This window comes from Cornus florida, unplaced genomic scaffold (assembly GCF_030987335.1).
Source record: "Cornus florida cultivar Cherokee Brave unplaced genomic scaffold, ASM3098733v1 CherokeeBrave_3.0.0_Hap2_Chr02, whole genome shotgun sequence".
NCBI lineage: Eukaryota > Viridiplantae > Streptophyta > Magnoliopsida > Cornales > Cornaceae > Cornus > Cornus florida.
The window spans coordinates 18,442,120-18,454,726 of NW_026775572.1; the positions used below are offsets into that span (position 1 = coordinate 18,442,120).

The 12,607-nt window shown below is 32.6% G+C and overlaps 1 protein-coding gene and 1 non-coding gene across 2 annotated transcripts; both read right to left on the minus strand.

Moving 5' to 3' along the window:
• Nucleotides 1-393: 393 nt before the first annotated feature.
• On the minus strand, nucleotides 394-2,099 carry LOC132285848 (NEDD8-conjugating enzyme Ubc12-like). Its single transcript, XM_059788080.1, has 5 exons — nucleotides 1,994-2,099; nucleotides 1,568-1,676; nucleotides 1,111-1,189; nucleotides 893-1,009; nucleotides 394-802 (listed from the first exon to the last, which is right to left on the minus strand). Exons 1-5 carry the CDS (start codon nucleotides 2,094-2,096, stop codon nucleotides 662-664), a joined length of 549 nt encoding a protein of 182 aa, XP_059644063.1. The 5' UTR covers nucleotides 2,097-2,099; the 3' UTR covers nucleotides 394-661.
• Nucleotides 2,100-7,812: 5,713 nt separating this feature from the next.
• On the minus strand, nucleotides 7,813-7,944 carry LOC132298113 (small nucleolar RNA snoR83). Its single transcript, XR_009479536.1, has one exon. It is a non-coding gene; the product is annotated as a small nucleolar RNA snoR83 (small nucleolar RNA).
• Between the last annotated feature and the right edge of the window lie 4,663 nt (nucleotides 7,945-12,607).

Sequence of the window (12,607 nt, forward strand, 5' to 3'; positions counted from 1 at the left end):
ATGTGGCACCGCCTGAGAGGAGGCGTTACATTTTTTTTTTTTTTTAACACGGTGATTTTCAATCCATTACATATGATCATGTAGCATTTGGATTAAATGCAGATGACAGGTTTGTATAAGTTTGAATAAAAAAAATTCTAAGATATGTATGTATGTTATTTGAGAAGCAAAAAGAGGTGGCAACAAGTTTTGTGAATATGCAATGAAAAGGATTGCTTTCTTCAAAAGTTTGGCTTATTTTCTTGAATTATGCAATTTGTTGGTACTTCTGAGTGAAACTTTGGTATGAATTTAAAGAAAAAAAGGGGAATAGAAATCAAATATTATTCATTCTCCCGCTCTATTTAGAATCTTATTGCACCTGTGCATGAATGAATAGTTTTCATTGTGTGAAATGTCTCAATTAACGCATCCACTACCATCTACATTTTAATTTTCATGGTAGGAAATGTCTTAAAATTATTTCCATTCAAGGCAAATTGGTCTACTCTGGACTTTGAAACATTCTCTCCTTTGATTGAAAGTCTTGACCTCTTCACCTTATTGCAACAATCCCTCCAACAAATGCTTTGGCACAGAAGGAGATGCTCAAAGGCAGGGATTTAGGGGGTGTTCATTTGATTCGTGAATTTGTGAATTCGATCCAATCCGTGCTAGTTTTCTAGTCCATGCAGCCAGGGAAGTAGGTGTGTCCCACAATGCCACCCTCCAATGAATACTTCACATTCTCCGCGAATTTATTCGGATCATCTCTCAAATCGTTAGCAGCATCTTCATTGAGGGGATCTTCATGATTAGGTTGCTGCACAAATGCATATCCACACACAAACTGTAAGTATACTACACACCTTAAATTGGAACGATCCATTTGTAACAGAGTACAAATGATTACCGTGAAAAGATTTAGTAGTCCGTATATTACAGTATTTATATTAAGAACAGGTTTCCAGTCTTCTCGTAGGATGTTAAGACACACATTTCCATCCAAGTCGATATTAGGATGATATGTCTGCAAGTAAAATGTGCTGTTTAAAATGCCAGTTACATGCCCTAACACCATTATCAAGAGATTTTCATAGCCATTTTAGTAAAGAAGACGCGATTGCTTGCCTGGGTCTTGCACTTGACCTTTGGTGGATCATGAGGATAGACAGGAGGAACTTGGAAAGAGAATACAAATTTACCACCTCTGTTACAAGAGAACAACATAAAAAAAGAGAATATCAGACATTGAGAGTGAACCTCAAATAGTTGGAACAAGGCTTTCTTTGAGTTGAATCTGTTTAGCATTTAGACTCAGGAATGCCATTCTTGAGCACCATTATTAGACTCGTGGCACACAACACACGTGGCTAGGACCACGATACAAAAACCTGCTCGGTTGACAGTTTTTGAGAATTATTTTTAGAACTGTTTTTTGGGTGACAAACCAATTGGACACTAAATAGTGCCCAACTCAAGGATTATAAGTACTGCACACACACAGACACACAGTGTCATGCAGGTTGCTCATATGATCAGTAGGTTCCAATGACCTTCAGTACTTATAATTCACAAGATTACTTACGTGTAGTATCCTTCATCAGGCTTAACTGTGACCTCAAAGTTCATCAGGTTATCCTTGCCATCCACAAATTCTATGCTACAACATGCTGGTAGGTTCAGTTCACTGATATCTACAAGATCAGAAACACTAAAATAAATGTAATATCAAGTACTTAAATCTACTGAAGGTATAAACGTAGACTAATTAATTTCTCATACAAGAACCAACTTTCTCTATCAGTCCATTCACATTGCAACCTAACTGGCTTCATGAAAGAAAAGGACATGAACAAGAATATTTAAATAGGGGCTGCAGCTTTATACATATTCTCCGATGCCTTATAAAAATTTTAAAGCAGAGAGATACCTCAAAACCATAGTTTAAGACAACTCCAGGAAAAAAATTGAGATAATTAAAATTTATTAATATGCACAAGGCAGAAAAAACCTCTATTAAGACATAATTCTGCTGCAGTTTCCTTCTTAACAAGTAACGCGACTTTGGCTTCTGCTGCCCTCTGTTTTTCCTTCTCCTTGAAAATCTTAATCATATTTCCTATAAGTAGAACATTAAATTTAAGTTATAGAGATATTATTCGCAAAATAATTGTATAGAAGAAAGTAGAGGGAGATAAATTAGTGCAGTAACAGTATGATTTATGTAATTCTTGAATGTCATTGGAGAAGAAGCAACTTCCAAGTAAAATCCGAAGGAAGTCACAAGTATATGAGCACAAAGAGGGACTATAGTGTTCTGCTATGCACAAAGTCGACACAAAACGATCAGCAAAAAGCTTATCTAAAATCTCCAGGAATAAAGCCCATGTATTAATTAACAGTTTTTGTTCCAAAAGACACCCAACAAAATGCCAATTCAATCTGATAATTCAACACCCTATAGATCATTGAGCAGGAACAAGAAACACCGTATTGTTGACAAGAAAGTGGTACATATAGACTTCCAAAAAAAAAATTTCTCAATAGATAGAATAGTAGGAGCATATGATACAATTTGATGGCTTTTCAATATAAAACATAAATAATCGGATCATATTGACCTAATGAATGGTTTGTGAGGTATTGGATAAACGGGACCGGCAAGTAAATTTCACAATTAGCTTATCGATATCTAAGGCAACGGGCCTCTAGCCCAATGGTATAATCTCTCCTTCCTCAAAGACGAGAGGAAGTGTTCGAGACTGGGTGTGAGCAAAAAGAGTGTTGTGAAAGGCCCGCATTGATTTTACATCTCTTTGCCTTTTTGATCCATAAACTTAATAAGGCAAATTCAAGAGATGAATTGCTAACGGTATAGTTCTTGTTTATGAAACAATGGCAAGGTGGCTCTTTTTTTTTTTTTTCTTTTTTTACCTCGCCCCAAATGGTTTTCTTTTTTTTTTTTTTTTCTTCTTTTCTTCTTTTCTTCTTGATCAAATCTAGAAGTAATATAGTGATAAACATAGTTCATATAGGACATTGACACGCAAAAACCACTTGGTAATCAATCAAACAAACAAACAAATAGGCCTCAATTTTCCAATCCCAAAAGAATCTCGAAAGCATAAACACACAAAAATCCAAATATATATATAAATCACAAGCTATATAATCAGCTGAATTAACCTGATCAAATTACAAAGTCAAATACAATATATTACAAACACACATATACATACATGAAAGAAAAAAGATTTATCATGTAAGATCAAATTAACTTGCAAACAATGGGATGGTGCATGCATATAAATTTGAGATAGATGAGGTGAATTAAGTTACCTGCTGGCTCCAAGCAATGAATGCAGGGATGGAAAAATAAGAAGAGATTGTAGATATAACTATATATATATATATAGGATTTATATATAGATATAGGAGAAAAAGCTTATAGATACAATTAGGAGAGAGAGATAGAGAGTTACGGTGGAAGGATATATAGTATAATGATGTGAGATGAGAGTGGCAACCCTTAATTTACGAAACACTGGTGGTGGGTCATTGATGAGATTTTTGTGGTAATTTTGGCCTCTTTTTAATACTCCACTTGTATTTCCGGACATGGGATTGTGGGCTTTCTCCTCTTCCATGCATTGTTGCTGTTTGGATGAAAAGAATTGAAAGTGAAGAGAAAAAAAGGAAAAATTATTGATGCAATAAATGATGAATTAAAGGGGATTCGTCATTCATTGAATGATAAAAAATGAGGGAGGGAAATTTTGTTTTGTGGTGATAGACTATGTAGGTGTGAGATCGAGGTAATGGTAGTGACTCGTGAGTATTGATTATTTATTTTTTATCTTTATTTTTATTATAATTTATATGCGATTAGCATTCATAAAATCAAATAGTTTCTTTTTTCTTTTTCCATAACCATTGTGATCATTATTTTTTTATTTGTTCGATAAAATAGTGTTGGTCACACCTATCATAACTTCTCTCGTTTAATTTTTTAAAATTATTTTTTCTGCCAATACCAAATAGTCCAAACTTCTAATTACATAATCATAATAATAATAATAATAATAATATTGGATTGGAGATGTTTGCAGAAACATATTTATTAATTTGCAAGGTGGACCAACAGAAAACATATTTATTATTCCCTCTGTTTCAAAATAATATAATTCACATCTTTAAGTTTTAAATTTCAAATTTAAATATGCAAGGAAGCAATATATGTCCCGCATGTCTCTTAAAAATTACTATTTCTCATAAACAACACTCTTAAATTAAAATGGACTAAAGATGGCGTAAGATTGAACCGTTAGGCTTATGGTCTATAACTGTACATCTCCTCTGACTCACATGGTAAAATAATAAACTTCTATTACTATTCAATTTCAATATGGTAGAATGATAGATTTCTATTACTACTCCATTGTAATACAAAAATCTTTCACTCTTGGAGCATCTCACCCATATTTGAACTTGTTGATTACAAATGAATATCACATCTATTTATAGGCCTCATGGCTGTCCATTAAAAATTCTCTCCCATTCCAAAATAATCTGTACTTTCTACAATTATATATAAGTACAATCTAATATTTTAGAATCTTTCAAACTTCTCAACTTCACTTCATACAATTTTAAAAATTCTAATGATGTGTTTGATGTGCAGAAATAAAATAGACTACAAATGTAAATAAAATGAGAATGAGAATGGAATGAAATATGTAAAAATAGAATGATAATAATCATTCTGTTTGGCTGGATAATTTAAAATTTAGAATGAAATAAATTTCTAATTGAGTTATCCAAAATGTCCCTCTTAATAACAAATAAATTAATTAACAAAATGACATTTTTAAAAAAAAATGGTGGCAGTGGTTGTGGTGACGATGGTGGTGGAGGTGGAAAGCTGTGGAGGTGGAAGTGTTGGTGGTAGAAGGCGATGGTGGAAGGCGACGGCGGTGGCAATGGTGTTGGTGAAAGGCAGCAGTAGTAGTGCGGCGGTGGTAGAAGGAGATAATGGTGTAGGTAGCGGTGGTGGAAGCCAATGGAGGTGATTATGGCGGTGGTGGAAGGCAATGGAGGTGGTGGAAAGTGGTGGCAGTGGTGGAAGGCGGTGGCAGTGGTGGTGCTAGAAGGTGGTGGAAGGCGATGGCGGTGGTGGTGGAAGGCAGTGGCGATAAAGGTGGTGATGGTGGAAGGCAATGGCGGCGGTGGAAGGCGATAACGGTGGTAGAAGGCGGCGACGGTGGCGGAAGGGGGTGATGGTGAAAAGCGATGGCAGCAGTGGTGGTGGAAGGCGTTGGCTATGGTGAAAGATGGTGGTGGTGGTGGAAGGCAATGGCAGTGGTGGTGAAAGGCGGTGGCGGTGGTGGTGAAAAGTAGTGGCGGTGGTGAAAGGTGATGGCGGTAGCGGTGGTGGTTGAGGCAAAGGAAGGTGGTGAAAGTCGGTGGCGGTGGTAGTGGAGGTGGTTGTGGTGGAAAATAATGGTGGTTTTTGAATTTGGAATATGAGAGTGTTTTTGGGAAATTATTTTTAAAAACAAAAAATTATTTGGGAATGAAATGGTCATTTCATAGGTTTAGTTGTAAAATCGATTTTCATTCCAATAGAATGATCATTCTCATTTTAAATTGCATACTAAATAATGGAATGGTTGAAATGGACATTCCATTCATACACACCAAACGCATCATAAAACTTTTCACATATGTCAGGTTGTTAGGGTGGGATTGGGCAGGCTAAGGGATTAACCCACATGAAACCTAAGGTTTTAACACCTTAGCTCGAGCCAAGCTCAAGTCCCGACTCCTAAGCAACCATATCATGTCTTAACCCGCACATCGCACGGGTTTTTTAAGATCCCTTGGGTCATCCCAAATTGTGATATCCTACTATTAATAAATAAATATTAAAAAATTGTTAAAGTATAACTATGTACACTTACATAAATTAAAGGACAAGTTACACTGCTCCCTCAAGTTTGATCAAATCTCACATAGATAAATATTTTGATTTTAATTTTTAATTACACCTTAAATTAGTTTTTGGATCCGGACACATAGAAATGACCTATTTACCTCCCTTTTTTTTTAATATAATTTAATATAAAATATGTATAAACTTAAATGATAGAAATGCCCCTATATAATAATATATTAAAACTCAGACATTAAATCTCTCTTTCTCTCTTTCTCCTCTCTACAAAATATCTGGACGGGAAGAGATGGATCTGCAACAGTTGTAGTGCTTTGTAGCAGCACCATAAGAAACTGGTCTGTTTTGCTTCTTAATAGTAGTTGAGATCAAGATCGGTCAGTTGAAATTTGCAATGAGAAATTAGATATAGAGGAGAGAGATGAAAAAATTGAAATACCATTTTTGTGAGTCTAAGTCAAGGTAAGCGTGGTTATTTTGTATGTAAAAAATAATTTAATAATTTTGAAAAGTGATATTTCGGATGTGAGCGAAATTTCAATTAAAATATGTGACAACTTGAAAAGTGATATTTAGAATGTAAGTGGAATACGAATCAAACTCTTCTTCAATATGTGAGTGCAATTTAAAATCAAAATATCCACCTATATGAAATTTGACCTAACTTGATAGAGTGTCAATGTAATTTGTCCTAAAATAAAAAGAACATAAATCAACCAAACAATATTATTCTCTTTTTTAGCACAACCAAATAATATTAAATCATCTATGCTTATTATTAAAAAAATAAAAATTATATACTTTTCTTGTACTTCGGGTTGTTAGGGTTGGTAAAAACTAAGTATAAAATCCTGTCCAAAATAAATTTGGATTCTAACATTTAAATTCAATCCCAACCCGAGGTTTCAAGAACATTTCCTATTCCAATAAAATTTTCGGGCAAGAATCGAGTTGCTCGGGTTTGACTTGTGTGGGGCCTACGGTAAAGTAGGCTGCCATTCCAATCTTATGCTTCCCGATCTGATCCCTACCTAGAATCTGATCCGAACAACCTTGTGACTGCTAAACAATTTGAGGCAGATACCACGGCTGCGATGCAAGAAGAGTGGGACTGTGGGACTCTGTTTTACCAGTTTTGTGAAAATGAAAATGAAAGGAATTTTGCTTTCTTCAAAAGTTTGGCACTGCTGTAATTGTTTACTGTCTATTTTTCCTTTCTATAATTGTTTTTTTTTTAAAAAAAAGTAAATAAAAAAACCAGCTCCAAAAACTGGAAATAATAAAATTAGAAAAAGTCAGCAGCCAATAGGCTACTGACACGTTGCACGACGGACTGTCCTATGCAATTTTTCAGAACAGAAATGTACTTTGACTTGTGACCTTTTGACCCTTTGTCAATCACTCGAACTTGTTACCCTTTTTTGTTTTAGAAATTTATGGCCGTTAAAGCCATTTTAATTGAAAATTAAAAAAATTATCTAAAATTTATTTAGTTTACATTTTCAAAAAAAAAAATTAAAAAATGAAACCAGTCAATGTATAGACTTATGACAGCTTGACTCATGTGGCCGGTCTTGGACTGTGACATGCACCATGTAAAATCCGACCATGTGACCAACACAACAAATATGTATTTTATGTGAGAAAAACAAAATGATATAATTCACATAAATTAAGTGCCTTAATTTCCAATTTAAAAATAAAAAAATAATAATAATTTCGGGGTAAAAAAAATCAGCAATGAGTCGGAAGGGGTATTTATTTGGCAAGAGAATAGGCACATGCATAGAGACATTAACAAAAAATTATTGAAGAACTGAACTTCAGGGTTTGAAAGAACAAGAAAAAAGAAAAAGAAAATAAAAAAGAAAACACTTTGGAAATGTATGGAAAGCTACTAGTATACACCATTTTGTGATAATAATAATGGCGTTATCAGCGAAACTTCCACATAATTTCTATTGGCCTCCCATGAATCAGATAAGCACCATACTCTTTAGCTTAGCTGGGATTATGAAGGCACCTCTCACATTACATCATTATATAATATATATATACACACACACACTGACACGCACACACACACACACACACACATGAATAACTAAGAACTTACACACACAAAAAGCTAAGAATTTGGAGATTCTGAGCTTGGTATTATAGAAATTAAGAAAGGAGGCGGAATTTTGAAACCCTAGCTCTTCAAAACGCGTTAACGCCTCTGTTCTGCGAAACTCTTTTGCAATTATCCTATATATATAAAGGACCGGAACGAAACCCTAATCCATGGGAACTTATTTTATTTTATTTTATTTTTTTTTGTGTTTCCGGCCCTTGATTTCCATCATTAATATTTTTGGTACCATTGTTTTGGTATATTTTCAATTTGTCCCCAAACTTTTTGGACTTCCTCAAATAAGGCGTTGTTTTTGTTCCCAATATTTGTCTCTTCACATGTGAATAGAAAATTCTATTTTTTCATTCTTGTGACATAATAATAAAATAACAATGAAAGTATAATACGTATTTATTTTAAATTTAAAGCACGTCAAAATAATAAAATGATGTTTAATTTTTCGTCTCTTATTATCATTCTTATGTAGTACAATCTTCTTATAACAAATCATGATTCATATATAATGAAATAAAATATTATCATTCAAAAATAAAATAATCCCACCTGAGTTTTGATTTTTTTTTTTTCATTAACCATCAAAGATTAATAGATGGTGTGACACAACAAGACTATGTCACATGTGCAATGAAGATAATATATAAGCCCTAACCGGTGAGTAAATATTATGTGAGTTGTACATGCACAACACATATCGGCGCGCACACATAACAAACGAACTCAAATTAGTCTAGCTCCGTGCACACTGTATATTTTTATTTCTCACTATAAGTATTGTCTTTTTGGACACGTGTTGTGCCATCAATGGTAAGGAGAATGGGCACTTTTCATGAGTAGGCAAATATTATTCATTTTTTTATTTTCAAAGAAGTCCACAACCATTGCAAAGAAAGATTCTTGTTGGTGTTAGAAAAAAAATAGTCTTTTTTTCTTTTAAAATGTTTTATGAAAAAATGATATTATTGAAGATTTTAATATCCTGACTTAAAGTCGACAGACATAAAAATATTTTAATATTTTAACTTAAATAGGCATAATTACTACTATGGTTTGTTTCCATAAAATACATTCCTTTCCCTTTCCATATCTTTTCACTTTTCTATAACCCATTTCCTTATTTTTCTAGTTCTCCATAGCCGTATCATTTTCTTTTTCGTTTTCAGAGCAAGTTTCATGGTACTCAAATTTAATAATTTAATTTGTACAACATCTAAAATAAAAATTGCAATGTTTTTATAATTTTTTCACACTTTGCAATTCTTTTTTTAAAAAAATTCTTATTGTTTTTTTTTTTTATGAGAGTCAAATATAGATCATTAGCTTTGATAATTAGAGCATCTACAACAGTATATTAATAAATCATTTTGTGTAAAATATACACTGTCACATATGATTTATAGTTTTTTTTCATCTCCAGCAGTCTGTTAAGATACACTGCAACATCACTAATGTGTAAAAGGGTTGTGTATTTTACACTGACCTTTTACACAGCCACGTAAGCATATTTTCTTTCTCTTCCCTCTTTCCCACTCACGGTTCTCTTTCTTCTCTCTCATTCCCTCTTTGTTCCCAGTTTTATAAAGCGCCATAAAGAAGAGTCTGTAACTAGCAGCAAGGTAAAAACTGCTCAACCATCTTTTATTAATTTTTTTTTTTAATAAACATAGTTTGATTCATCACTTTTGTTTGATCTTATCTTTAACAATCATCACTTTTGTTTGTTAGATTTTAGGGTATTTTTAGATTTTTTATCTTTTTACATTTTATTCTAATGAGATAAAATATGTATTAGCTAGCCAAATATTAAATATATATTTTAATCACGTTTTTATATAATTGTTGATATAAAACCTTTGATTATGTAGTTTCTACATACTTGAATCTTATTTTATTATTTGTTATTAAGTTATAATTCTGGCAGCGGCGGCGGGAAATGTTTGCTATTGGCGGGATGAAAAAGTGAAATATAGGGGAAATTTTTTTTTTTTTTTTTTCCTAATTAAGGAGGATTGGAACGTGAGGTTTAATTGCGAAAAAGTAAAGTGGATCAAGTAGGTTTGTAAAAAATTACGTAGGGCTTTGGGTATGATACGTGGTTGGTTGTTATTGGGGGATTTTTTTTACACAAAAAGTATAAAACAACCACTGAAGCTAAAAATAAATAGTACAAATTTTTTGTGTATATCTACTTTGACCCATCAGATTTACACAAAAATATATACACAACGGTTGAAGAAGCTCTTATAACAATTAAAAAATGCCTATCAAAATAATAGATGGATATTAATGATCAAAGATATAATTTGAAATACAGATGCAATTTGAAGTATAAGACAAATATACATATACATGGTGGTTGAAACTGTATACTAGATTAAGATATACCTAAAAAAGGAATGACAACTTTTCAAATAGTTAATTACCATATATTTTAAGGTGGATCCCGTTATATTTGATACATGAATAGCCATATAGGCTAGGTAAAATAGTAGGTTTTTATTTATCGGGTCAAATAGCAAGACTCTTATAATAGTGAGAATTTGAAACACTCACGTGACTTATCTCTTAAATTAGTTGTTAACAAAAACAAATCCAACTTCCTAAATGGTTTTGGAAAATGCCGAACTCCTTAAAACACTAACCAAAATACATAGTATATAGAATTCAAAGGAATTTCAATTTTTTAGTTAATGATGATTATATTCATTCATTGAACAAACATTGCAATGTCATTTTAAATGCCATGAAATCTTGAATTTGATTCCAAAGCATCCGTGGCATTCGTCGATCTATGACTCATTGGTGATGGATAAGAATTTTTTTTTAAGAAAATTGACACTCCAACAAATTCCACTTACCCCTATAACTCTTTTTTATCAATAAAGAAATTATCCGGCCATTCTCTTCTATGTTTCGGCAACCGAAATTTTACTGTTTATTCAATTCTCTTCTTCAATTATATTTCTTACACGCACAAATATTACTCATTATTCATTCAGTTCTCTTCTTCGATTATGGAACATTGCACCTGTTGGGATTTATATGCCCTGGCATAGCAAATTCCTGTTTGGATTAATTGACATATGTTCCTGACGTTTCTGAAATATTTATGTTTTATACAATTGGTGAATTCAATGTATTATATTTCGATTCACTATGAAATTGATAGTGTCCATGTAATTACAAAAATATTTATATATATGTATGTGATGGCAATCAATGCATGATATATAAATAATAATTATAAATTGTTCATAGTCGGTAATTATGGATGGACTCATAATTAATTAAGACTTGAACTGGATCCGCGTTAGGTTGAGATATATTGCGAGAGCCGTCGTATGCAATTACTCCCTATCACCGTCATGGCATTTGACTCTTAAGCATGAGAAAAGTATAGATTCTTTTATTAATTAATAATTACTTTGATTTGTTCGGCGGATTCTTCGGGATCCTTAGACCGACACTTCGGGTAGTTATGTAATTAATAGTTAGAGGGTTATATTTTCCATATTTGCATCATTCCTACTTGTATTTATTTTGTATTGATTATGGTTGATCACAAAGTAAATTCGAAGGCCTTCGTATGATTTTAGACAAAATGATTTATTATATATTTATTTATTAAATTATTATTTTTGTCGAACAAATGTTTTATTGTGATCGAGCCAGAAATAATCAAAGGTACCAAAATAAATATATTAATTAAGTAGTCGGATTGATGGCATTATTTATCCGATAACTAATTATGCATAGAGGGGTCAAAGTGCAATATTGACTTAGAGGTTATTTATTATTTAATTGGAGTTCAATTAATTTCTTTTAGTGGAGTAGAAATTAATTTATGAATTAATTGAATTGGGTCCATGGACCGGGCCAATTATTAATTCATTGTAGCCAATAAAATAATAGGCCCAATGGATTCTCACTCATAGCCCAACTTGATATTGAATCATATTAGATTTGAGACATATGAATTAGAGATGGAGAAGGATTTGTTGTTTCCTTTTCTTTATTTTTATGTTGCCTATAAATATACATGGTTTATGTATATTTTAGGGGGTGATTTTTATGAGAAGGAAAAAGGAATAAATTTTCTCTCTCTAGAAAATTAGGGTTTATGTTCTCATCTAATGGAGGTTCCCACAAGCCTAGTTTTCCAAGGTAATTCATGGAGGCTTATGAGTGATTTCTAAAGGCAAAATAATTACCAAGAAGATGGAGATCCAAGGAGAAGGCATCTTGCTAAGGGATCTACAATAAGTGAGAACATTCACTTTAGAGGAAAGTTTTAAAGGTTTACTCAGACCTTTGATGTAAGTATTCAATCCATTAATTGAATGATACATTATATTTTTATTTTTGCATAAAACTTATCTCTATGTGATGAATCAAGATCTATGAATCAAAATCCCTCGAAAAGTTTTTAAAACTTGCACGTTTCCCAACAGTGGTATCAGAGCATGGTTTGATTCATTACTAGAGATCATGATTTTATGAAAATCATCATTCATGGATCCAAAATTATATTCATATATATT